This window comes from Hyla sarda, chromosome 2, assembly GCF_029499605.1.
Source record: "Hyla sarda isolate aHylSar1 chromosome 2, aHylSar1.hap1, whole genome shotgun sequence".
Classification (NCBI taxonomy): domain Eukaryota; kingdom Metazoa; phylum Chordata; class Amphibia; order Anura; family Hylidae; genus Hyla; species Hyla sarda.
Genome location: NC_079190.1, coordinates 43,518,849 through 43,546,740, shown reverse-complemented (window position 1 = coordinate 43,546,740; position 27,892 = coordinate 43,518,849). Strand labels below are relative to the sequence as shown.

At 46.9% G+C, this 27,892-nt stretch overlaps 1 protein-coding gene across 2 annotated transcripts; it reads left to right on the top strand.

Moving 5' to 3' along the window:
* Window positions 1-26,508, top strand: POGLUT3 (protein O-glucosyltransferase 3). 2 transcript variants are annotated; one of them, XM_056561664.1, is made up of 8 exons: window positions 1-23; window positions 8,862-9,059; window positions 16,305-16,591; window positions 16,763-16,979; window positions 18,182-18,378; window positions 20,299-20,493; window positions 22,585-22,689; window positions 26,145-26,508. In XM_056561664.1, exons 2-8 carry the CDS (start codon window positions 8,963-8,965, stop codon window positions 26,271-26,273), a joined length of 1,227 nt encoding a protein of 408 aa, XP_056417639.1. In that variant the 5' UTR covers window positions 1-23; window positions 8,862-8,962; the 3' UTR covers window positions 26,274-26,508. The 2 variants fall into 2 exon arrangements, with proteins under 2 accessions (XP_056417639.1, XP_056417638.1); XM_056561663.1 differs by lacking the exon at window positions 1-23 and adding an exon at window positions 4,984-5,299.
* Window positions 26,509-27,892: the final 1,384 nt, after the last annotated feature.

Below are 27,892 nucleotides of genomic sequence, written 5' to 3'. Positions count from 1 at the left end.
CAAAGGGGGAACGGAGGACGAAGGTAAGTTAAAGTTTGTTTTTTAATATTTGCAGCCCGGGCATTATCTAGGTCAGTGGTCTTCAACCTGCGGACCTCATGATGTTGCAAACATTTGCAACATCTGGAGGTCCGCAGGTTGGAGACCACTGGTCTAGGTCTTATTTTCGAGGTAGGGCTTATATTGCAGCCCACCCCGATAATCCAGCTAGGGCCTATTTTCAGGGTAGGGTGTAGAACATGCAATTAGAGATGAGTGCAGTTACAGTGATTCGATTCATCATGAACCTTGTGGCTCAGCAGTTGCTGACTTTAGCCTGCATAAATTAAAGGTGATTTTAGTATGTACCTGGCAGGCAGTAATGGACATGCTTAGGAAGGATCTGCTCTTGTCTTGGGGCTAAATGGCTATGTTGTGAGATTACCATAACACTGTGGTTAGCTTTTTGTAAACTGGTATTTCCTGTTTGACTGTTGACTACAAATCCCATAATTCCATTTTCCTCCCTCCCACACATTAGCCACCCCACCCATTGAAACATAAATGAGGTGCATCCATTCAAAAGACCTGTGGTTTTCAATCAGGGTGCCTACAGCTATTGCATTAGTTGCAGATTGATCCCTCTCCCACCAAGTGATCCCTCCCCCCCCCCCCCCCCCCCCATTGAAGCAGACAGGCTCCCTGTCATCAGCTGACTAGTGAGTCAGGTCTCGGCCGCATTGCAACCTGGGAGCACCTAAAAGCTGAACTAATTTATGCCGCACACGCCGAGCCGAGAAGTTCTTGACTAATCGAATCACTGTAACTTCGCTCATCTCTACATGTAATCTTCTGATTGCATACACTGATCAATGCTATGGCAGTGTTCTCAGCGCTCTGCTGCTCCTGCCTGCTGAGGACCCTCTCGTCGTCCGGTAAGCTGATAGGGACATTGCGATGAGCTGAGCTGTAGGGATAGTTTCACTTTCATTTTAGACGCCACACCGATCGGCAGTGCCCGGAGTTAGCCGTGGGCCCTGGCTGCCCATAGCTATCGGGACCCACCGGTTTTAACCCATTCTCTGCTGCTGAGAAGGGTATAAACCCCGGTAAAGGGACCAGGGGGTACCTGTATGCCCTTGGTCCTGGACAGGTTAAATAAAACCCTGTACAAACAAAATAAAGAAATACACATATTTGGTATCACCGCGTGCATAATTGTCCGATCTATTAAATTATCATGTTTCTGATCCTGCACGCTGAACGGTGTAAACACAAAAAAATTCCAAAAACCAAAATTGCTGATTTTTGGTTACGTTACATCCCCAAAATATAAAAAAGTGACCAGAACTACACAGCGGTACCGTTAAAAACGACAACTTATGCCGCAGAAAACAAACCCTAACACAGCTCTGTAAGTGTAAAAATAAAAAGTTATAGGGGCGAGAACATGGTAATGAACAAAGTTCTTTAAGGTTTAAATTTTTTTTTTTTTTTTTTTTACCATAAATCAAAACAAATTATTTAAGTTTGGTATCATTGGAATCGTACTGATCCATAGAATAAAGATGGCATGTCAGATTTACCGTATTTTGAACTCCGAAAAAAAACTATTGCCCTGCAAAATTGTGCAATTCCATATTTTTTATTTTGCCCTACATATAATTTTTTCTGGCATTGTGATACATTTTATGATTATAAAAAAAGTATCAGTGGAACGTATAACTCGCCACGCAGAAAATAAGCCCTAATACAACTTTGTTAGTCGAAAATAAAAAAAAGTTATGGGTCTTAGAAGGGAAGGAGGAAAAAAACATGAGCCAGAAAAAAAATTAGCTGGGTCATGAAGAGGTTAATAATCAGGGAAAATACACTAGAAATTTGCTAGGGAAATAAAAAAAAAATGCATGACATTGATAAATGAGGGTATAAGTATCATAAAAGCTAATTATAGGGTTAAAAATGGGGCACATTTAAACCAATTGGCTAAAAGCCTTATTTACCCCCCTATTCCAGAATTAAAGTATCAGAAAAAGAGGACACTGGGGGAGAGTTATCAAAACCTTCACACAGGAAGAGGAGCAGTTGCCCATAGCAACCAATCAGCTCGCTCCTATCATTTTTAAAGAGGCCTGTAAAATTAAAGAAGCGATCTGATTGGTTGCTATGGGCAACTGGAGAACTTTTCCTCTGGACAGATTTTCATAAATCTCCCCCACTGTGATTTACAAAAATAGATCCCACTTCTGTGTGAACAGTCACTTATTGTGCACACAAACCGGTGCATTGCCGTGGAATGAGATTTGCCATAGAATGAGATGGTCCGCCTCCATCACATCCTATTGGCTCTCTCTTGTCACGTGACATATTTAAACGTCACGCATCGATGCGCACAGCAGTGTCAATTTGGCTATCACAGGGAGAGGATCTCCTCACCCTGTGATAGCTGAAGCTGTACGGAGCTCTCATGGCCTCTGTGGCCCGACAGAAGTTCACACATGTACGCAGCTCATACGGCTGCCTCATATACATTTACTGTTGATCCACAGCGCTATCGGGATCCTATGCCCGATGGCGCTGTCATCAGGATCCCCACGCCCGCAGCTCTACTCCCGTCCCCCGCATCTCTACTCCCCGTCCCCCGCATCTCTACTCCCCGTCCCCCGCATCTCTACTCCCCGTCCCCCGCATCTCTACTCCCCGTCCCCCGCATCTCTACTCCCCGTCCCCGCATCTCTACTCCCCGTCCCCCGCATCTCTACTCCCCGTCCCCCGCATCTCTACTCCCCGTCCCCCGCATCTCTACTCCCCGTCCCCCGCATCTCTACTCCCCGTCCCCCGCATCTCTACTCCCCGTCCCCCCGCATCTCTACTCCCCGTCCCCCGCATCTCTACTCCCCGTCCCCGCATCTCTACTCCCCGTCCCCCGCATCTCTACTCCCCGTCCCCCGCATCTCTACTCCCCGTCCCCCGCATCTCTACTCCCCGTCCCCCGCATCTCTACTCCCCGTCCCCCGCAGCTCTACTCCCCGTCCCTCCGTAGCTCTACTCCCCGTCCGTTAACGCTCAGGGAGCGGGGAACAGAAAGTAGAGCATCGGGCGCAGGTTAAGTTATTCGCGTAGTGCTGCGCATGCGCAGTACTACTTTACCTGCGCCCGATGCTCTACTTTCTGTTCCCCGCTCCCTGAGCGTTAACGGGACGGGGAGTACAGCTGCGGGGGGCGGAGGACGGGGAGTAGAGCTGCGGGCGTGGGGATCCTGATGACAGCGCCATCGGGCATAGGGATCCCGATAGCGCTGTGCATCAACAGTAAATGTATATGAGGCAGCCGTATGAGCTGCGTACATGTGTGAATTTCTGTCGGGCCACAGAGGCCATGAGACCTCCGTGCAGCTTCAGCTATCACAGGGTGAGGAGATCCTCTCCCTGTGATAGCCAAACTGACACTACTGTGCGCATTGATGCGTGACGTTTAAATATGTCACGTGACAAGAGAGAGCCAATAGGATGTGATGGAGGCGGACCATCTCATTCTATGGCAAATCTCATTCCACGGCAATGCACCGGCCCTTCAGTATGTTACATTATTGTTACAATGTGGTCTGTGCAGAGCATTACACCTCAGTGTCTGTACATTCCTATACACATGGGGGTCAGCAGAGCATTACACCCCAGTGTCTGTACATTCCTATACACATGGGGGTCTGTGCAGAGCATTACACCCGTGTCTGTACATTCCTATACACATGGGGGTCTGTGCAGAGCATTACACCTCAGTGTCAGTACATTCCTATACACATGGGGGTCTGTGCAGAGCATTACACCCCAGTGTCTGTACATTCCTATACACATGGGGGTCTGTGCAGAGCATTACACCCCAGTGTCTGTACATTCCTATACACATGGGGGTCTGTGCAGAGCATTACACCTCAGTGTCAGTACATTCCTATACACATGGGGGTCTGTGCAGAGCATTACACCTCAGTGTCAGTACATTCCTATACACATGGGGGTATATGCAGAGCATTGCACCTCAGTGTCTGTACATTCCTATACACATGGGGGTCTGTGCAGAGCATTGCACCTCAGTGTCTGTACATTCCTATGCACATGGGGGTATATGCAGAGCATTGCACCTCAGTGTCTGTACATTCCTATACACATGGGGGGTCTGTGCAGAGCATTACACCTCAGTGTCTGTACATTCCTATACACATGGGGGGTCTGTGCAGAGCATTACACCTCAGTGTCTGTACATTCCTATACACATGGGGGGTCTGTGCAGAGCATTACACCCCAGTGTCTGTACATTCCTATACACATGGGGGGTCTGTGCAGAGCATTACACCTCAGTGTCTGTACATTCCTATACACATGGGGGTCTGTGCAGAGCATTACACCCCAGTGTCTGTACATTCCTATACACATGGGGGTCTGTGCAGAGCATTACACCTCAGTGTCTGTACATTCCTATACACATGGGGTCTGTGCAGAGCATTACACCCCAGTGTCTGTACATTCCTATACACATGGGGGTATATGCAGAACATTACACCTCAGTGTCAGTACATTCCTATACACATGGGGGTCTGTGCAGAGCATTACACCCCAGTGTCTGTACATTCCTATACACATGGGGGTCTGTGCAGAGCATTACACCTCAGTGTCTGTACATTCCTATACACATGGGGGTCTGTGCAGAGCATTGCACCTCAGTGTCTGTACATTCCTATGCACATGGGGGTATATGCAGAGCATTGCACCTCAGTGTCTGTACATTCCTATACACATGGGGGTCTGTGCAGAGCATTGCACCTCAGTGTCTGTACATTCCTATGCACATGGGGGTATATGCAGAGCATTGCACCTCAGTGTCTGTACATTCCTATACACATGGGGCTCTGTGCAGAGCATTACACCTCAGTGTCAGTACATTCCTATACACATGGGGGGGTCTGTGCAGAGCATTGCACCCTAGTATCTGCACACACGGGCAGCTCTGCCCATCACATCCCCTGCTCTCCTCTGATTGGCTATCCATCCCACCAATCAGCTGCAGACAGATCTCTTGTCACATTCCCCATGGTTTGAATGGTCCGGTGTGCGGTGACACATGGCGGGGAGGATGGCGGCGCCGCTGCTGCTCCTGGTGCTGCTGTGTGCGGGGGGCCGCCCTACTGCCGGCTCTACAGAGGCGCTGAGCCCGGAGCGGAGCCTGGTGTGGGGCCCGGGGCTGCAGGCGGACATCACTCTGCCCGTCCGCTACTTCTACATCCAGGCTGTGAGCGGAGACGGCCGCAACTTCACCTCCTCCCCAGGTAATCACGTGACCCGCCAGAATCACTCATCCCAGACAGACGGCACCGGCGACCCCGCCCACTGACGTCACCGCTCGGTTCCCACGTACTTCTTCGCTGCTGTGCTGTCGTGATTGTCAAATCATTATGTCTATAGCAGTGTTATGGAGGGGTCCTGTGGTGGCAGTGTTATATGGGGGTCCTGTGGTGGTAGTATTATGGAGGGGTTCTGTGGTGGCAGTGTTATGGAGGGGTTCTGTGGTGGCAGTGTTATGGAGGGGTTCTGTGGTGGCAGTGTTATATGGGGGTCCTGTGGTGGCAGTGTTATGGGGGGTCCTGTGGTGGCAGTGTTATATGGGGGTCCTGTGGTGGTAGTATTATGGAGGGGTTCTGTGGTGGCAGTGTTATGGAGGGGTTCTGTGGTGGCAGTGTTATGGAGGGGTTCTGTGGTGGCAGTGTTATGGAGGGGTTCTGTGGTGGCAGTGTTATATGGGGGTCCTGTGGTGGCAGTATTATGGAGGGGTTCTGTGGTGGCAGTGTTATGGAGGGGTCCTGTGGTGGCAGTGTTATATGGGGGTCCTGTGGTGGTAGTATTATGGAGGGGTTCTGTGGTGGCAGTGTTATGGGGGGTCCTGTGGTGGCAGTGTTATGGAGGGGTCCTGTGGTGGCAGTGTTATGGGGGGTCCTGTGGTGGCAGTGTTATATGGGGGTCCTGTGGTGGCAGTATTATGGAGGGGTTCTGTGGTGGCAGTGTTATGGAGGGGTTCTGTGGTGGCAGTGTTATGGAGGGGTTCTGTGGTGGCAGTGTTATATGGGGGTCCTGTGGTGGCAGTATTATGGAGGGGTTCTGTGGTGGCAGTGTTATGGAGGGGTCCTGTGGTGGCAGTGTTATATGGGGGTCCTGTGGTGGTAGTATTATGGAGGGGTTCTGTGGTGGCAGTGTTATGGGGGGTCCTGTGGTGGCAGTGTTATGGAGGGGTCCTGTGGTGGCAGTGTTATGGAGGGGTCCTGTGGTGGCAGTGTTATGGGGGGTCCTGTGGTGGCAGTGTTATATGGGGGTCCTGTGGTGGCAGTATTATGGAGGGGTTCTGTGGTGGCAGTGTTATGGAGGGGTCCTGTGGTGGCAGTGTTATGGAGGGGTCCTGTGGTGGCAGTGTTATGGAGGGGTCCTGTGGTGGCAGTGTTATGGAGGGGTCCTGTGGTGGCAGTGTTATGGAGGGGTTCTGTGGTGGCAGTGTTATGGAGGGGTCCTGTGGTGGCAGTGTTATGGAGGGGTCCTGTGGTGGCAGTGTTATGGAGGGGTCCTGTGGTGGCAGTGTTATGGAGGGGTCCTGTGGTGGCAGTGTTATGGAGGGGTCCTGTGGTGGCAGTGTTATATGGGGGTTCTGTGGTGGTAGTATTATGGAGGGGTTCTGTGGTGGCAGTGTTACATGGGGTTCCTGTGGTGGTAGTGTTATGGGCGGGGGGTCCTGTGGTGGCAGTGTTATGATGGGGGGGGGGGTCCTGTGGTGGCAGTGTTATGGGGGGGGGGTCCTGTGGTGGCAGTGTTATGGGGGGGGGGGGTCCTGTGGTGGCAGTGTTATGGGGGGGGGGTCCTGTGGTGGCAGTGTTATGGGGGGGGGGGGTCCTGTGGTGGCAGTGTTATGGGGGGTGGTCCTGTGGTGGCAGTGTTATGGGGGGGAGGTCCTGTGGTGGCAGTGTTATGGGGGGGAGGTCCTTTGGTGGCAGTGTTATGGGGAGGTCCTGTGGTGGCAGTGTTATGGGGGGGGGGGGTCCTGTGGTGGCAGTGTTATGGGGGGGTCCTGTGGTGGCAGTGTTATGGGGAGGTCCTGTGGTGGCAGTGTTATGGGGAGGTCCTGTGGTGGCAGTGTTATGGGGGGGGGTCCTGTGGTGGCAGTGTTATGGGGGGTGTCCTGTGGTGGCAGTATTATGGGGGGTGTCCTGTGGTGGCAGTGTTATGGAGGGGTCCTGTGGTGGCAGTGTTATGGGGGGGTCCTGTGGTGGCAGTGTTATTGGTTATTCAGGGGGGTCGTGTGGTGGCAGTGTTATGGGGGTTGGTCCTGTGGTGGCAGTGTTATGGGGAGGTCCTGTGGTGGCAGTGTTATGGGGGGGGGGTCGTGTGGTGGCAGTGTTATGGGGGGGGGTCGTGTGGTGGCAGTGTTATTGGTTATTGGGGGGGGGTCCTGTAGTGGCAGTGTTATGGGGGGGTCGTGTGGTGGCAGAGTTATGGGGGGGTGGTCCTGTGGTGGCAGAGTTATGGGGGGGTGGTCCTGTGGTGGCAGTGTTATGGGCGGGGTCCTGTGGTGGCAGTGTTATGAGGGGTCGTGTGGTGGCAGTGTTATGGAGGGGTCGTGTGGTGGCAGTGTTATGGGGAGGTCCTGTGGTGGCAGTGTTATGGGGGGGGGTCCTGTGGTGGCAGTGTTATTGGGGGGGGCCCTGTGGTGGCAGTGTTATGGGGGGTCGTGTGGTGGCAGTGTTATGGAGGGGTCCTGTGGTGGCAGTGTTATGGGGGGGTCCTGTGGTGGCAGTGTTATGGGGGGGTCCTGTGGTGGCAGTGTTATGATGGGGGGGGGGGGGAGGTCCTGTGGTGGCAGTGTTATGGGGGGGGTGTCCTGTGGTGGCAGTGTTATGATGGGGGGGGGGGAGGTCCTGTGGTGGCAGTGTTATGGGGGGGGGTGTCCTGTGGTGGCAGTGTTATGGGGGGGGGGGTGCTCCTGTGGTGGCAGTGTTATTGGGGGGGTCCTGTGGTTGCAGTGTTATGGGGGGGGGTCCTGTGGTGGCAGTGTTATGGGGGGGTGCTCCTGTGGTGGCAGTGTTATGGAGGGGGTCCTGTGGTGGCAGTGTTATGGGGGGGTGCTCCTGTGGTGGTAGTGTTATGGGGGTGTCCTGTGGTGGCAGTTTTATGGGGGGGGGGGGTCATGTAGCAGGCTTCCACTGTTATTACAGACACTGTCCCTGACAATGATATAGGGCAGTGGTATTCAAACTGTGATCCTCCACTTGTGGAAAAACTACAACTCCCAGCGTGCCCAGACAGCCAATGGCATGCTGGGAGTTGTATTTTTGCAACAGCTGGAGGGGGACCAAGTGGCAGTACACTCACACACTGTGATATGGCGCGCCAAAGTCTGCATTCACATCTCGGTTTTACACTACGGGTGCAGGATCCGGCTGGGGGAGGGGCAAACCGGGCGCTCACGTACCCCAGCCGGACCAGCGCTGAACTCCATTCACCTTAATGAGCCAACTGGAGTCAAGCGGTGCCTCCGGTCGGCTAATTTTTGACCAGTATCTAGTTTTGTGACCGGACCTAAAACCATAGTATACTACGGTTCTAGGTCCGGTCACAAAACTGGATACGGGTGAAAAATGAGTAGGCCCGAGGCAACGCTTGACTCCAGTTGGCTCATTAAGGTGAATGGAGTTCAGCGCTGGTCCGGCTGGGGTACGGGAGCGCCCGGTTTGCCCCTCCCCCAGCCGGATCCTGCACCCGTAGTGTAAAACCGAGATGTGACTGCAGCCTAAGAGCCGATACGCACAACATTCTAATATAACCGTGTGGATTGCAATTCTTGTTTTCCAGGAAACAAACCATTCAAGGTTGTGATTAAAGCCCTGTCCCCAAAAGAGTACGTCCGCATCCATGTGCCCGATCCCCTGGACAGGAACGACGGCTCCTTCCTGATGCGGTATCGCATGTATGGGAGTGTTAGTGAGGGGCTGCTCATCGAGGTGCATCACCAGGACCGGCAGGTCGCTCAGTCTCCCTATGTGCTGAAAGGTAAGTGTATACGGTGTGCGGGACGAGCATGAAGTATACATCACCAGTGTACATGTCCTCTTGTTTGCTGCCTACAGGGAACCCCATTCCCTTAATAAGCGGGGTCCTGTATGTGAAGGGGATGGCCCCTTTGATTGAACAGGGGCTTACGAGCGAAGCATCTATAGAAGATGTGTCAGGCCATGCTCCTAATGTATACAGGGCATCCGGAGCCCAGAACAGCAGATGAGGCCACACCAGTGCTTTATAGGAAAAAGCAGTGCAGCAGCCTCCCATTGTTTTCAGTTGGATTCTGCTGCCACCGTGCACACTACGGAATTATTAAAATTCCGGACTCTGCCTAAAGAAAGATCATGTTCCTTCTTTTGGCGGGAATCCTCTCGAAAATGCTTTGCCGTCAATGCAGAGAGCGCATGTCCGAGCGACTGTTGTCAGTGGCCGCTGCTGCTTACGGGTGTATCTTAAGTGAAATTTCTCTGCTTGGAAATTCCGCCGTGTAAATGGGTCGTAAGGGTACATTCACACGGCTGCAATTTTTTTAACGGTTACGGCGCATTCACACTACGGCATTTTACAAGCTGAATAATTCCACTCTGAAATTCCAGTGCGGCAGCCTCCCATTGTCATCAAAGGGATTGTGCTGCACCATGCAGACTGGTGAATTGAAAATTCCGGACTTGGCAGAAAGAAGGACCATGTTTATTCTTTTGGCAAAATCCGCTCATAAATGCATTAGTCCAGTGTTTTCCAAACAGTGCGTCTCCAGCTGTTGCAAAACTACAACTCCCAGCATGCCCGGACAGCCAACGGCTGTCCGGGCATGCTGGGAGTTGTAGTTTTGCAACAGCTGGAGATACACTGCATTGGTCAGTGGTGGTGCAGCATGTCCGAGTCGGCGCCTGCTGTATACAGAACTTTTCCGGGCAGATTTTCCATTGTGCAAATTGGAAAATTTATAGCAGAAAAAACACGTGAACATTATATATACATACACATATATATAAAAAATTTGTGGTCTGACACTGCTATCTGCTGCAACCAGGTAAGGCCATGTTCGCATGGCCAAAAATGTGCAGCATGTCCGCTCGAAAAACATGGGCGGACATTCTGCACACTTAAATAATCCGGCAGGCACTAGGACCACTCAGAAATGCACAGTCTCATATACGGCAATGTATTTCTGAGCGGAATCTGCAGAAAGAATAGGCAAGTCTATTTTTTTCTGCAGAATCTGGACTCATCTGCTGCAGAAATTCCGCCGTGTGAACAGTGCAGCAGAATCCCAGTGAAATCAATGGCACCCTGCTGCAGCTGAATGTCTGTGTGGAATATTCTGGTGGTATTCCGCATGGTTATTCCTAGTTGTGAATATGCCCTTAAAGGGGTACTCTGGTGGAAAACTTGTGAACTTCATGTAGCAGAATTTCAGAGCTGAATCTTTCCTCAGGATTATGTAGGGATTCTGCTGTGTGAACACAGCCTTAAAAAGGTACTCCGGGGGAAAATATATATATATTATTATTTATATATATATATATTTTTTTAATATCAACTGGTGTCAGAAAGTTAAACAGATTTGTAAATTACTTCTATTTAAAAATCTTAATCCTTCCAGTACTTATCAACTGCTGTATGCTCCACATGAAGTTCTTTTCATTTTGAATTTCTTTTCTGTCTGACCACAGTGCTCTCTGCTGACACCTCTGTCCATGTCAGGAACTGTCCAGAGCAGGAGAGGTTTGCTATGGGGATTTGTTCCTACTCTGGACAGTTCCTGACATGGACAGAGGTGTCAGCAGAGAGCACCGTGGTCAGACAGAAAATAAATTCAAAAAGAAAATAACTTCCTGTGGAGCATACAGCAGCTGATAAGTACTGGAAGCTTTAAGATTTTTAAATAGAAGTAATTTACAAATCTGTATATTTTCCCCCGGGGTACCCTTTTAAGGCTGTGTTCACACGGCAGAATTTCCCTACATAATCCTGGGGGAAAATTCAGCTCTGAAATTCTGCTACATGAAGTTAACACTGTGGTGAATGGAATTCTCACTGTCCTATTCACACTGCAGATTTTTGGCTGCAGAATTTCTGCTGCAGAAATTCTGCATTCTGCAAAAACATTGAACCAGTCTAGTTTTTGCAGAATTCCTTAGCAGAGTCCATTTAAAGGGGTATTCCAGATTTGTAAATTACTTCTATTAAAAAATCTTCATCCTTCTTCCTATATTTATCAGCTGCTGAAGTTGAGTTGTTCTTGTCTGTCCGGAAACAGTGCTCTCTGCTGACATCTCTGCTTGTCTCGGGAACTGCTCAGAGTAGGTTTGCTATGGGGATTTGTTCTACTCTGGACAGTTCCTGAGTAGTGTCATCAGAGAGCACTTAGACAGAAAAGAACAACTCAACTTCAGCAGCTCATAAGTACTGAAAGGATTAACCTCTTAAGGATTTAGGGCGTACCTGTACGCCCTAAGCCCGGTCCCGCTGTGAAAAATGGGGTCACGCCATGACCCCGCATCACACCGGGTCGGTCCCGGCTGCTAACGATAGCTGGGACCCTGGGCTAACAGCGCGCGGCATCTATCGTTGTGCCGCACGCTGTTAACCCTTCAGACGCGGCAATCAAAGTTGACCGCCGCGTCTGAAAACGAAAGTAAACGGTTCCCGGCAGCTCAGTCGGGCTGATCCGGACATCGCGTTGCGATAAAATCGCGATGTCCCGATGAGCTGGGACGCAGGCTGAGGTCTCCTTACCTGTGTCCGCGGCGTCTGATCGTCGATTGATTGCTTCAAGCCTGAGCTACAGTCTAGAGCAATCAAGCCCCTATCTCACTGATCCCTGCAAAGCTATGGCTATGCAGGGATCAGCATAGGAGATCAGTGTGTGCAGTGTTATAGGTCCCTATGGGAGCTATAACACTGCAAAAAAAAAGTGAAAAAAAATTTCATTTAACCCCTTCCCTAATAAAAGTTTGAATCACCCCCCTTTTCCCATAAAAACAAAACAAATAAACCGGGTAAATAAAAATAAACATGTGGTATCACCGCATGCGAAAATGTCCGAACTATAAAAATATATTGTTAATTAAATTGCACGGTCAATGGCGTACGCGCAAAAAAATTGTGTAATTTTGGTCACTTTTTATATCATGAAAAAATCAATAAAAAGTGATCAAAAAGTCCGATCAATACAAAAATGGTACTGATAAAAACTTCAGACCACGGCGCAAAAAATGAGCCCTCATACTGCCCTGTACGCGGAAAAATAAAAAAGTTATAGGGGTCAGAAGATGAGGATTTTTAACATATAAATTTTCCTGCATGTAGTTCTGATTTTTTTCCGAAGTACGACAAAATCAAACCTATATACGGTAAGTAGGGAATCATTTTAACCGTATGGACCTACAGAAAAATAAGGTGTAATTTTTACCAAAATATGTACTGCGTAGAAATGGAAGCCCCCAAAAGTTACAAAAGGACATTTTTTCTTTAACTTTGTCGTACAATGATTTTTTTTTCCATTTCGCCGTGGATTTTTTGGTAAAATGACTGTCACTGCAAAGTAGAATTGGTGGCACAAAAAATAAGCCATAATATGAAATTTTAGGTGCAAAATTGAAAGCGTTATGATTTTTAGAAGGTGATGAGGAAAAAATGAAAATGCAAAAACGGAAAAACGCTGCGTCCTTAAGGGGTTAAGGTTTTTTTTTTTTTTTTTTAAATCAACTGGTGCCAGAAAGTTTAAACAGATTTGTAAATTACTTCTATTAAAAAATCTTAATCCTTCCTGTACTTATTAGCTGCTGAATACTACAGTGAAAATTCTTTTCCGTTTGAAACGCAGAGCTCTCTGCTGACATCTCTGTCCATTTTAGGAACTGTTCAGGGTAAAAGGAAATCCCCATAGCAAACATGCTGCTCTAGACAGTTCATAAAATGGACAGAGATGTCAGCAGAGAGCACTGTGGTCGTGATGTCAGCAGAGAGCTCTGTGTTTCAAAAAGAAAAGAATTTCCGCTGTAGTATTCAGCAGCTAAGAAGTACAGGAAGTATTAAGATTTTTTAATAGAAGTAATTTACAAATCTGTTTAACTTTCTGGCACCAGTTGATTTTAAAAAAATTAAAAAATAAAAGTTTTTCACCGGAGTACCCCTTTAAGATTTTTTTTAAATAGAAGTAAATTACAAATCTGTTTAAGTTTCTGGAGCCAGTTGATACATATAAAAAAAAGTATTTTCCTGGATAACCCCTTTAAGTCAATGGGACTCTGAATTCCATCCGAAATCTTTGTGTTATGCGCAAGAAATTCTGCATAAATTCCACACACACATTCCGCAGGGAATCTGTAAAAAAAAAAAAATCCGTCAGAAAAGAATCTGAGCGGAAGCACAGAAATTCCCCTGTGTGAACATAGCCGAATAGGTAAAATTGGAGACCAGATCAAGCAGAAACGCATCTAGGGAGAATTATCCTCCCAGGAGAAAATGATGTGAGACCCCGACCTATCTATCTACTCTAATTCCTCCGTACTAAAAGCCTAACAGGAGATTTCTTTTCTGTGGATAATGGGGATACAATTACAGAACATAATGGACTAGAATGAAAACAATAAAGTTTGAGCGACTCTGCTTAAATCTGATATCGCTCAGCAAATGATCCCAGGGATCTCTTGAAGCTTCTCATTCCGGCTTTGAACACAGTGATTAGAAGGTGCGGCCTTACATTAACATTTCCTGCTGCCTAATGGATGTAGAGATGACAGCCGGCATTGTCTTGGCTTGTCTCCGATACAGCAGAGGATACATTTCATCTAATCTCTGTTTACTTTCATGTCTCCTTGTAAACCTTGGAGTATGTTTTCCCTCACACATGCTTTTATCCCAGTAAAAGTGCTAACCTTTAACCCCTTAAAGGGGTACTCCGGTGCTAAGACATCTAATCCCCTATCCAAAGGGTCCCCAGCGGTGGGACCCCCGTGATCTTCCACGCAGCACCCCGTTATAATCAGTCCCCGGAGCATGTTCGCTCTGGGTCTGATTACTGGCGATCACAGGGGCCGGAGCATTGTGACATTATGGCCCCACCCCGTGTGACATCACGCTCCGCCCCCTCAATGCAAGCCTATGGGAGGGGGCGTGACAGCTGTCACGCCCCCTCCCATAGGCTTGCATTGAGGGGGCGGAGCGTGACGTCACAATGCTCCGGCCCCAGTGATCACAAGTAATCAGACATGCTCCGGGACTGATTATAACTGGGGTGCTGTGTGCAAGATCACGGGGGTCCCCAGCGGCAGGACCCCCGCAGTCAGGCATCTTATCCCCTATCCTTTGGATAGGGGATAAGATGTCTTAGCGCCGGAGTACCCCTTTAACGACCATGAACGTAAATGTACGTCCTAATGTGGCTGTACTTCGCACACCAGGACGTACACTTATGACACGTCCTGTGTATGACCGCAAGCGTCGGAGCGTTGCTCTTGTCATCCACGGCAGGTTCCGGCTGCTAGCAGCAGCCAGGGACACGCTGGTAATGGCCGACATCCACAATCGCGCGGATGTCCACCATTAACCCCTCAGATGCCGAGATCAGTACAGATCATGGCATCTGCAGTAATGCGCATGTTAAAATAGATGATCGGATCGCCGCAGCGCTGCCACGGGGATCCGATCATCCAGCATGGCGGCCGGAGGTCCCCTCACCTGACTCCTGTAATCACTGTCTATGTAGAGGACATGAGCTTCTTCAGGGGTCCTGTACAGTACACACAGTGTCCTAAAAATGTAACATGGAGCCAAACAAGAAATTCCTCCAGATAAGTATCTGTTGGGTCAGACATTAACTTACAAGAAAGCTACTAGCAATAGCCAGCTGTCTTATGGAGGAGAGCTAATGTGTTACCTTTTTACCCAGGGTGCATTGCCTGGTTTAGACCTTTTTGTAGTGAAAGTAAAAACGCCACTCTGCTCCCCCCAATACCTGGAGCTTGAGTCACAATACACTGTATATTTTTACAGTGTAAAATATACACTTTTTTGGGTTACCTGACGGACCCACTGACCAATCACAGCATTCATCGGGGTGCCCTCTAACGTCTTGTTTTTCAAGAGGTTGTCCAGCTGGTAAAACCGTATGAAATATCCAATGGGTTTGTTGCCATGCTGCAGATTTGTTGCTGAATTTTCTAGCTAAATTCAATAGGCAACTCAAAGTCTTTAAAGGGTTACTCCGGCCCTAAGACATCTTATCTCCTATACAAAGGATAGGGTATAAGATGTCTGACTGCGGGGGTCCCGTGGCTGGGGACCCCCACAATCTTGCATTCGGCACCCACCATTTTGAGCTGCACGCCGCGGTGCCAGCTCACAAACTGCCGGGTGCCGAACACAGGGCCGGAGTATTGTGACGTCACGACTCCGCCCCCGTGTGACGTCACGCCCCACTCCTGATATGCAAGTCTATGGGAGGGAGCGTGACGGCTGGCATCGCAGCGGGCAGCTCAAAGAGGTGGGTGCCGAATGCAAGATTGCGGGGGCCCCCAGCGGCGGGACCCCCGCGGTCAGACATCTTATCCCCTATCCTTTGGATAGGGGATAAGATGTCTTAGGGCCAGAGTACCCCTTTAACAAATCTGCAGTGTGTGAACATACCCTATAAGATAATTCTGTGTTAAAGGAGTGCTCTGCTGGGGCGTGACGTCATGAGGGGGCAGGGCTATGATATCCCAAGCTCTCGGCTCCAGCATTCGGAACAGTTTGTTCCAAACGCTGAGCAGCGGAGTACCCCTTTAATGATGGGGAGGGGGCCTAGGCTCCGTAGTCTAATCCTTTGGACAAAGCAGAGACTGGTTATAATGAGCGTCTCTCGCTCTGGAGGACCTGCCCTATTCTGCATTACACAGACAACCCATTGATATGAGTGAACATCGTGCAGTATTGTGGTGGCGCTGCAAGTGAAGCGGAACACTTACTATGGCGCTGCAAGTGAAGCGGAACACTTACTAGCAAGTTCTCCCTCAGATCACAGCTGATTGCCAAGGGTTCCACCATTTCATGATCAGTTTATTGTCAAGGGACGCTCCTAATGCATAGGGATCCAGTCGCCCTACTAGCAGTGGGCATCCCGTGCACACGTACCAGGTCTTGTGCCCAGCTCTCTTGGTGTCTGCAGTGGCTACAATAACTTGTATCTGTTACCTCTGCCGGATGCTTCAGTGATCATAAGCAGGTTTTCTACGATTTCTATTTCAGGACCAGTTTATCATGAGTACTGTGACTGTCCTGAAGAAGACCCTGAAATTTGGCAGCAGACTCTTTCATGTCCATCCGATGAAGCCCAGATATCCAAAGACTTTACCCCCTTCCCTTCTATAGACCTGAACAGGATGCTGGAGGAGGTGCCCAAGAGGTTTTCCGAGTCGCGTGGTGCCATAGTTCATTATACGGTCCACAATAATCAGATCTATCGACGTTCCATGGGCAAATACACAGACTTCAAAATGTTCTCTGATGAAATGTTGCAATCGTTGGCAAGAAAGGTGAGAGTTTGCCAAGAGTCATCCAGGTCCCGTAATTGAAGTTAACAAGGCCTGACATGCTGGTATTTTTAGATCATGGAGGTTTGGTTGATATTTCTCCTCGGGGCAGATGTGCTTATGACTGCGCTGTCTGAAGTCAGTGAAATGAATACACTTTATGCTTTTGTTTAGGTTCGCTTACCTGACTTTGAATTTTACATCAATGTTGGCGATTGGCCAGTAGAACATCGGAAGGTCAATGACACCCCTGGGCCAATGCCAATGATTTCATGGTGTGGATCTGCCGATTCTAGAGACATCATTCTACCAACCTATGACATTACCCATTCTACGCTTGAAGCACTACGTGGGGTCACAAATGACCTACTCTCTATCCAGGGCCACACAGGTAAGTAGCAGGCGTCAATGTCTCTCAATGAGAAGCTGATTTGATACAATATTCCTCAGGTAAGTTGTCCACCTGCCACCGCCAATTTTGGACTGGTGTTTCAGAGAAATCAGACTTTTGAAAACCTTCGGGAATGGGTAACTAGTTCTCTGAGTGATTCCTGGTGGCTGCTCCCCACCAGCATGTCTTTCTCTATGTGTGTATAGGGAGAGATCCTCTGCCCCCAGACATCTTATCCCCTATGCAAAAGGCTAGGGGATAAGATGTCTGATCGCGGGGGTCCCGTCACTGGGGACCCCTGCAGTCTCTCATGCAGCACACACTGCACGCATCGCTGGAGGCTCAGTGTCTGAAGCCTCACGACCACGGGGCTGGAGTATCGTGACGTCACCCTCCGCCCCTTCAATGCAAGTCTATGGGAGGGGGCGGGACACAACGATACTCCGGCCCCGTGGTCGTGAGGCTTCAGACACGGAGCCTCCAGACAGGTGTGTGCTGCATGAGAGATTGCGGGGGTCCCCAGTGACGGGACCCCCGTGATCAGACATCTTATCCCCTATCCTTTGGATAGGGGATAAGATGTCTTAAGGCTGGAGTACTCCTTTAACCCCTTCTCACCATGAACACACATGCATGCTCTGCCCAACTGAGTGTGTGTGAATCGTATTTGGGAATCTTTAGGCTTTATGCAGATAGATAACACTGTATAGATAAAAAAAAATATGGCCGTACTTTCCAGAAATGGTGGCATTGAATTGCAGTGTATAGCAGTGAACTGCAGTATCACATACAACCTATGGACGTGTGTGGTGCTGTTTATGGAAAAGAGCAGCCATGTTTTTTTTTTTTATCCATACAGTGTCCATCATATGCAGAAAGCCAAAGAAAAAAATGTAGAAGTTGGCATCAGTGGCTGCAAAAGTTATGGTTACCTTTTTATATTTAATGTACAGTTTTGCAGATATATACGTTTACATCCCTGGTATCTTCTCTGCTGTTCTTCCAAAATATTTTTTGCAGGTCTATAGAACAATTCTAATAAATCTTTATTTTGATATTTCTGTTCCTGTATCTGCCTGATTCCTGGGTCCATCCATTGTTTCTGTATCTCAATTTTATGGTCCAGGCAAGGAATTCTCTATAGTTGCTGCATTTATCATTTGTCTGTACATTAAATATCCAATTTTTTTACACTTTTTTAGGCCCTTCATGGGACAATAAAACTGAACAGGCATTTTTCAGGGGCCGAGACAGCCGAGAGGAGCGTCTGCAGTTAGTGCAAATGTCTAAAAAGAATCCTGAGCTTCTGGATGCAGGGATCACTGGTTACTTCTTCTTCCGAGAAATGGAGAAGCAGCTGGGAAAAGCTCCACTCATTGGATTCTTCGACTTTTTTAAGGTAAATTTTATTCTAGAAAGTTATTATCAGACGTATACATCTAAAGTTCAGATCACATTGAATTTATTCCATCTAGTTTATGACATTTTAATTTTTAAATTAAAAAAAAAAAAATGTATTTAACATAGCCACAAATCCAAACACAGATGTTCTCTCTGACTTTTTCTAATACCTCTAAATTTAACCAAAGCAACGCATAGTTGATCCAATAGAAGACAAAATATAAACCTTTTGAGGTTAATGCTAATATGTGTCCTCATTTGAGGGGTAAACCAGTCTTCCTATTAGGGTGCGTTCACACTATGGAATCTCCGCGAGCTGGCGGCTGCCGCTGAAGATACTTCGACGCTAGGGTCGCGGGGCACTGAGCAGTCACCATTGAAGGCTATGCAGTGCTCGCGGAATCCGCGCAAAGAATGAACATGTTCTTTCTTTGCGCGGAACAATTTCAGCGGCGGAATTGTCCGCCGCGGAAATTCCGCAGTGTGAACGGGTCTCGCGGAGACCCATTCACACTAATGTTATGTTCACACTGCGGAATTCTGCTCGCGGAGTTTCGCTCGTGGAATTCCACGAGAATTCCGTAGTGTGAATGCACCCTTAGGGCTGGGCGGTATACCGGTTCATACCGAATACCGAAATTTTTCCCCATACCGCAATACTGGTTTGGCCCCTCCCCCTCGGGAATGAATGAATTATCAGCCCAACGCTGCGCTGTCCCCATCGGCATGCTGGGAGTTGTAGTTTTGCAACATCTGGAGGGCCGCAGGTTGAAGACCACTGCTCTATACTGTGCGGTATCCCTATGCCCGGGCTGCAAAAGGTAAACAAAATAAACTTTAACGCACTTTCCCCGTCGGTCCGGACCTGCTTCCTCGGGAATGGAACGTCGGACAGCCATCAGCCTATCACCGGGCGCAGCGATGTTCCGCCTCGGCCGGTGATAGGTTGAGCACACCGTCATGTAAGAAGCCGGCTTCTTACATGACAGTAGGCTCAGCCTATCACCGGCCGAGGCGGAACATCGCTGCCGCCGGTGATAGGCTGATGGCTGCCGACGTTCACGTCCCCAGGAAGAGCGTAAAGCCGACGTAGGAACGCTGGAGATCATCTGGGCCCCTTTTGTTCTCTGGGGAGATTGGCTGCTGCCAGAGGCGCCTTCCTTCCCGTTCAGTATACATGCATGCTCGGTTGAGCCTAGCATGCAAGTGTATAGGGAGGGGGTTGGAAGAGATAGTTGTCAACTGATCAGTCAGAATACAACTATCTGAATTGTATGACCAAATTTACATTAAAAAGTCCCCTATGTGCTAGATCCTCTACATGTAGTTGATTCCCCTTGTTTAGTTAATGTATTGGGTACAGAATGATCCCTATATAAACTATTGACCTGTTTATATACAGTAATTCGGCTGCTAGGACCCCATGTCCATGCAAGGAGACTGATAACCCCCGCACAAAGCGGTGGTCCACATGCTCCCTTCATGTATCGCTGTGGGAGATCCGGAGTTACACGAACGCTGTATTTCCAGGTCTCCCATAGAGATGCATCGAGGCGGCGCATCTGCCCTACCATGCGCTTCCATGTGGGGGGTCGACACCGCTCCGTTCATGGGAAGAGCTGGGCGCTGGGCAGGAGATCATGGGGGTCCCAGCAGTCGCGCCCCCCCCCCCATGATCAGACACTAATCCTGTTTCCTTTGAACAGGGGATACATTGTTTTCCACCACAGGACTCCTTTAAATGGTATGGTCCATTATTAGCACTAATGTTGTCCATGGCCTGTGTATTGTATCCAAGAGATTGGGGCTGAGAAGCAATACCAGACACAGCCCCAGGATGTGATTGATTCTTCTTTCTAGAAACAACAGAGCCCTCATTACCAATAACCTATTTGTTGTCTATCATTTCTTTTCACAGTACAAATACCAGGTGAACCTGGATGGGACTGTGGCTGCCTACAGGTTTCCGTATCTCATGTTGGGGGACAGCCTGGTCCTGAAGCAGGATTCCCCATATTATGAACACTTCTACAGTAACCTAAAACCAGGGAAACACTACGTCCCCATAAAACGCAACTTGGGAGATTTGTTAGACAAGATAAAGTGGGCCAAGGTAAGATGTAGTTGATGTAGAAAGTGTTTTCTCTACTTTCCATTATACTATATTGATGAGTTATTGTCATGGTTTTAACAAATGAGACCTAGTTATATTGTGTGTAGATCTATTCCGGTCTCTTGCTGGCGTAGGTCATATCTTATAAATCTGTTGCAATTAGTTTTCAACACTATTGTCTGGTACCTGCCTTACACATTAAACATTAATGTCATGTTCTTCTCTGTATGGTGCCATATAGAAGGTATTGTTAATGTTAAAGGGTACCTCTCATCAAAAAAAACTTTTGATATATTATAGATTAATGTATGCAGAATAACTTTACAATTCCATGTTATTAAAAAATATGCTTCTTTCTATTTAATTTTCCACTTTGAAGAAATGACCACTAGGGGTCTCCCTACCAGTCCTGGCAGCAAGCATTTCAGACTCATGCTGGAGTCCTAAACACTACGAGCTGCCAGTCTGCTTTGTTCACAAAGGAGAACACTCAGAGCTGCCAGCCTGCTTTGTTCACAGCCTGTTTGGCTGTGAACAAAGCAGGCTGGCAGCTCTGAGTGTTTAGGACTCCACCATGAGTCAGAAATGCTTGCTGACAGGACTGATCGGGAGAAATACAATAGAAAGAAGCATATTTTTCATTAACATGCTATTGGAAAGTTATTCAACATTCATTAATCTAAAATATATCAAAAGTTAATTTGATGAGAGGTACCCTTTAAAGTGGTTCTCCAGGAAGTAAATTACTTCTATTAAAAAATCTTAATCCTTCCAGTACTTATTAGATGCTGAATACTACATAGGAAGTTCTTTTCTTTTTGGAACACAGAGCTCTCTGCTGACATCATGACCACAGTGCTCTCTGCTGACATTTCTGTCCATTTTAGGAACTGTCCAGAGCAGCATATGTTTGCTATGGGGATTTTCTCCTACTCCTTACAGTTCTTAAAATGGACAGAGATGAATGGATGACAGTAGATATTGGCTACACTTGAGAACCTGAGTAGTTAGCCTCTCCATGGTTTTCTTGTCCCGTATGCCATGATATCTACTAGACCCTCATTATTGTGCCTTCTGTATGGTTTGTACGATTTGTTCTGGTTAATAAAATCGTGTTAATACTTAAAAAAAAAAAAAAAAAAAATAATAAATAAATAAATAAAATGGACAGAGGTGTCAGCAGAGAGCACTGTGGTCATGATGTCAGCAGAGAGCACTGTGTTCCAAAAAGAAAAGAATTTCCTCTGTAGTATTCAGCAGCTAATAAGTACTGGAAGGATTAAGATTTTTTTTTAATATTAGTAATTTGCAAATCTGTTTAACTTTCTGGCACCACCTAAAAGTTTTCCACCGGAGTAACCCTTTAAGAGTCCACAGAGCTCACTTTAATGCCATCCCCTCTTTAAAAGTAAAAGAACAAGCGCTCCATAGGGTAATAATGATGATACCCGGTGTGAGAGAAGGAAAAGCTAACTGCTCACCCTGGGTGATTGAGCAAATTCATACACAAAAATGATAAAGGCACAATAGGTCATAGGTCATCTGCTGCCCTCCGGTGAATAATGACAAGTGATTGGAAAGGATAGGCTTCAATGAAGAAGACCGGATCACACGGCGCTGACCGACCACGACACGATGTGGAGGATAAAAGTGGACTTTAATAGCCAAGATGCAACGCGTTTCGCTGCGCATGCGCAGCGAAACGCGTTGCATCTTGGTTATTAAAGTCCACTTTTATCCTCCACATCATGTTGTGATCGGTCAGCGCCGTGTGAGCCGGTCTTCTTCATTGAAGCCTATCCTTTCCAATCACATCCCCTCTTTAAATCACTGGTGTAGGCCAGGAACAGTGGGGATTTGGGCCCCATTTGGGGAAGTGTCAGCTGGGAATTGGTAAGTATTGCATTTGGCCCTAATAAAGTCTGTCTATATTCTGGAGGAATGTTATTTTGCTTATTTTTCCCTAGGAAGCTCTGCCCTAAAGATTCCCCATTAACTAGATGTCCCCAAAGAGAATCAGCATTTTGTCTTTGTCTTTGTTTTTGATCAGATGTTTGATCTTTCACAAAACTAATTTTGCTTTTCTTCAAGGAAAATGATGGTGAGATGAGGAAGATCGCCAAAGAAGGTCAGACTCTTGCCAGGGAATTGCTACAACCTCACAGACTCTACTGTTACTATTATAAAGTATTCCAGGTGAGAGGCACTAAAAGAAACAATATTGTTTAAAAGGAAACATGACCAACTTCCCAAAAATTAGATTACATTATCATTACGTAGCTTAGGGTGCACTGACCAAACACCTTTTTACAGTTTCTTGATACGTCCTCCTGTTCCTGAGATATGAGCGTTCATAATTTGTCTGACAATTCAGGGAATCAGCGCCGCGGCCATGGAAGGATATTGTTTTTAACACGGTGCCTCCAGTTTGATTCACCACTACAACTCCCAGCATGCCCTGACAGCCAATAGATGTAAGGGCAAGCTGGGAGTTGTATTGGTGAAACAGCTGGAGGCACCCTGTATAGATGAACTAAGGGCGGAAGTGTCGGCCCCAGCAGGCATCAGTGACGTCGCGCCTGCCGGGGAAGTCTGTCTGGTAGTGAGCACACTACCATGCAGACAAAAAAGCATTTTTAATATAGTAAAAAAAAAATTAAAGGCAGGGAGGGGGTTAGGGATAGATGGGCAATAGGCAGGGATAGAAATAAAAATATATAGGATGGTGGGAGCTACACTTTGAGCTATTTACTGACAGTCCAATCAAAATGTTTTATTTTTAAAAAAATTTTTTGGGTGGGGGGGTCATGGACGTATGATCACCTTAAATGACTATTTGTCCATTTTTTAATGGTTCATCACATTAATCTTTAACCTGTCATGAGCTGCTGCAGAATATTTCCCGGGCAATCTCGTGGCCTAAGCCTTCCCCAAAGACTGATCAGTATTCAGATACAGCCACAAACCCCGTACAAGTCTATGGGACTTCCAGCATTCCGACTCCTGATTGCGTCAGTCTCGGGGACGTTTAAACACATCCCGCCACAGCTTATCATGACCGTGCTAATTTAAATCATTGCTTGTTACCAGCACAAACATTTCACCGCTATATAGATGAGAAACATTCTAACTATAAATGGTATTTCCTGAATACATTAACATTTAAAACATATACTTATTTTTAAGTCATTAAGCCCTCAAAGCTACCTCTCACTGTCCAAGAGCTATGCGATACCCTACAACCACCATCCCTCTATTTTCATACTGTCAGGCTATAAGCTTCATATACAGATCCTTACTGTGGACCTCCGGCTATTGCAAAACTACAATTTCCAGCATGCCTGGACAGCCAACGGCTGGGAGTTGTAGTTTTGTAACAGCTGGACGGTTTGGAGACCACTGGGATACTCCCTGAAAACATTAAATTCAGCTAGATACATGAAAATGGTCTTAAAAATATAAGGCAACACAAGTCACACCTAGAGGTGCTGGGTTTGCAACAATTGGGGTCTTTGAGTGGAAAACAGCCTTAACTACACTTAGAGAATGCTAAAAAAATAAAAATGCCCATAAAAAGAGATTTAACAATACATTTACATGATATATCAGATGCAAAATATGACTTCACACATACTCCCTTATATCATGGCTTATGGTTGTGTCGTAAATAGGAGTGTGATTCGATTTGGGCAACACACTGGCTCTGTGGTCTGTAAAAGAAATAGCAAGTAAAATGAATGGGATGGGGACTTTTGGTTTTTCAGAGTTTTGTACTGGCTGGCTGTTCAGCCGTGACCATGTTCACCGTATAGAAACATCGAGGTTGCAGTTAATGCCACAACTACTAAGGGGTATTTCAGCCCTTATTCCCTATCCACCTCTGGGCTCCCCTGTGTTATCGAGACTGGGAACCCAACTCTCCCGACTTAGTGCAGTGGTGGGCTGGCACATGCTCCATTCATTCATTGCCTATGGGAAGTCAGAAAGTACAGCACACTGTTTTCAGATGCTCACAATAAATGAATTGCATGCCAATCAACCATGGGGAGAGGCAGGTTCCCCCATGATCAGGTGCTTATCCTCTATCGTGTGGGTAGGGGGATTTGTTTTTAGGGGTTATATTACCCTTAACTGTCCTAGTATTTATTTACTCTTTAATGTCTTGTTTTCTTTTGTAAGATTAGTTAAAGGAGATGTCCGGTATGGACTTTTCCTAATCCATCCTGCCCGGGCTGTAAAAAAAAAAATAAAAAAAAAAAAAAGAGAAAACAAACTTACAATTACCTTCCTACGTTCCCCCGGAGCTCCGCAACAGCTGATTGGTCAGCCGGGCTATCTACTAACTACTTCCCTTAGCCCGGTACGTCACACGGCGCTTCAGCCTATCACCGGCTGAGGCGGGACATCACTGCGGCCGGTGATAGGCTGAAGCGCCGTGTGACGTATCGGGCTAAGGGAAATAGGAAGTAGATAGCCCGGCTGAGCGATCAGCTGTTGCGGAGCTCCGGGGTAACGCAGGAAGGTAAGTGAAAGTTTGTTTTCTCTTTTTTTGCAGCCCGGGAAGGATGGAATAGGAATAGTCCGTACCGGACATCTCCTTTTTAAGATTTTTATTTTTATTTTTTTTCTGTAGTTCCATATGGGCTAAATGTTAGAAAAGTTGGGCTTATGGAATTTACATAGCATTAACCTCCCTGGCGGTATGATTATGTGTGGAAATTTGTACCAAAAGCGGTACAATTTTTTGCATTGAAATTTCACATCTCCCCTTGTCACATTTCCCCCCCCCCCCCCCCCCCCTTATCACATTCTCCCCTCCTTGTCACATTCTCCTCCCCCTTGTCATATTCTTCATCCCTCCATGTCACATTTCCCCCCCCCCCCCCCCCCCTCCGTCACATTTACCCCCCCTTGTCACCTTGTCCTGCAGCAACACACACTAGGTTTGCCGGGCAGATGTAAAACCTAGTGTATTTGCTGCAGAACAAGTCCTTTTCCCTTCAGCCAATCACTGGCTTGACAAGTGACACCACTGCGGCCGGTGATTGGCTGAAAAGGGAAAGGGCCTACAAGATGAATAATGAAGAGAACAGGGACCAGAGTGCACGGAGGGGAACGGCATCTTCAGGGACCCGGGAGTAGGTGAGCAGAAGGTTTTTTTATTTTTATTTTACACTTAGTTCATGGTTTTTCTAACAGGGTGCCTACAGCTGTTGTGAAACTACTTCTCCCAGCATGCCCGGACAGCCTTTGGCTGTTCGGGCATGCTGAGAGTTTTAGTTTTGCAACATCTGGAGGCCCCCTGGTTGAGAAACACTGACTTTTAGTATTTGTCTTAACCTGCTCTGGCCGGCCCCCACCACGGGAGCCGACCAGAGCAGATAATCGCATGTTTTCCCGGGGGCAGTATTGCTATATCGCAAAAAGCAAAAATTGCTTTTGCGATATATCATGCAGCCCGGCCGGCAACTCTGCAATTCTACCCCGAGTGTGACTTGGGGTTACCGCTCCTGGCAGGGAAAATTAACCCCGAGTCACGCTCGGGATAAATGCTAAAGGAGGTTAAAAGACGTAAAAATAAAATAAAATAAATTAAAAGATTTACCAACTTAGAGATATGTTGCACTAACTATAGACCTTATTTTTCCCAGATGTATGCCAAACGTCAAATAAATAATCCAGAAATCCGTGATAAGATGGAACCCGTGCCTCAACCGGATGATAACACCACTATCTGCAATTGTCACAGAAAGAAAATGAATGAGAAAGAAGAGTTATAGTGTATGGGGAGGAGAGCTGCATTGCACTGAAAGCGGTACTGTGATAGTGTGGCCAGTGACGGGCATCACAGCTCCTGAAGAATGGCCATCAGCCAAGCACAATTGTTCCTATAGTTGTGATGAGACCCAAGCATTTAAACCTCCTGACATGTCTATATGATATCTCAGATGGTTAAAGGGGATTTGTAAATTACTTTTATTAAAAAATCTTAATCCTTCCAGTACTTTTTTGGGGCTGTATACTAAAGTGAAATCCAAAAAAGAAATTAATTTCCTCTGATGTCATGACCACAGTGCTCTCTGCTGACCTCTGCTGTCTATTTTAGGAACTGTCCAGAGCAGTATATGTTTGCTATGGGGATTTTCTCCTACTCTGGACTGTTCCTAAAATGGTCAGCAGAGAGCACTGTGGTCATGACATCAGAGGAAATGAATTTCTTTTTTTGGATTTCTCTTTAGTATACAGCCCCCTAAAAAGTTCTGGAAGGAGTAAGATTTTTTAATAGAAGTGATTTACAAATCTGTTTAACTTTCTGGTTCCAGTTGATTTAAAAAAAAAATAATAAATAAAGTTTTCCACGGGAGTACCCCTTTAATGAGCTTGGAAAGTAACACTCCCCAGTTCCACAATCCTAGGAACTACAATGCCCTGTAGAGAAATCTTCTCCTTTTGAATCCATGATTTCTGAGCACTTACACCAGTGTTTTCCAAACAGCGTGCCTCCAGCTGTTGCAAAATTACAATTCCCAGCATGCCCGGACAGCCGAAGGCTGTCCGGGCATGCTGGGAGTTGTAATTTTGCAGCAGTTGGGCGCACGCTGGTTGGGAAACACTGACTTACACTAAGATGTAAACTTGGTATCCATAAGTATTGCCGAACAACACACTGTCCTTCACCAGTGCTGGATTAGATCAGTGACCAATCTTACTGCCGATCACCATCTTACCACAACAACACATTTTTCTAAAGCACATTCCAGGTTTAAAAAGGAAGGAAAGAAGTGTATCTCAAAGTCATCATGAAGAGTACAGAGATCTATGTCTAGAACATGTCAATGCTGCAAAATGTACAAATCTGTATTTACTATTTTGTAATATGAATTTATAATAAAATGTTTTTTTTTGTATGTTCCTTAACCATAAGTTACCATAAAGTGTTTTTGCCATAAGATTTCTTTGTATTTCATGACAATATTCCTGCAGAGAGTCCTTCGCTGCTCTTTACTTATACCCAGCAGAGATGAGCGAATTTACAGTAAATTTGATTCGTCACGAACTTCTCGGCTCGGCAGTTGATGACTTTTCCTGCATAAATTAGTTCAGCTTTCAGGTGCTCCGGTGGGCTGGAAAAGGTGGATACATTCCTAGGAGACTCTTTCCTAGGAATGTATCCACCTTTTCCAGCCCACCGGAGCATCTGAAGGCTGAACTAATTTATGCAGGATAAAGTCATCAACTGCCGAGCCGAGAAGTTCGTGACGAATCGAATTTACTGTAAGTTCGCTCATCTCTAATACCCAGAGCAAGCGTGGCATAATGGTTGTTGTCTTGCTATTTTTTTTTTTTTTTTTTTTATCATAAACATATAGGCTGGGTTAACATGTAGTATTATGATTTG

What these genes read in the sequence shown, in the direction of transcription:
- POGLUT3 (XM_056561663.1), top strand. Translation starts at nt 5,095, where the DNA reads ATGGCGGGGAGGATGGCGGCGCCGCTGCTGCTCCTGGTGCTGCTGTGT. An exon ending in TGCAATCGTTGGCAAGAAAG is followed by an intron (nt 16,592 to 16,762) that starts GTGAGAGTTTGC and finishes GCTTTTGTTTAG; the next exon opens with GTTCGCTTACCTGACTTTGA. An exon ending in ACAAGATAAAGTGGGCCAAG is followed by an intron (nt 20,494 to 22,584) that starts GTAAGATGTAGT and finishes CTTTTCTTCAAG; the next exon opens with GAAAATGATGGTGAGATGAG.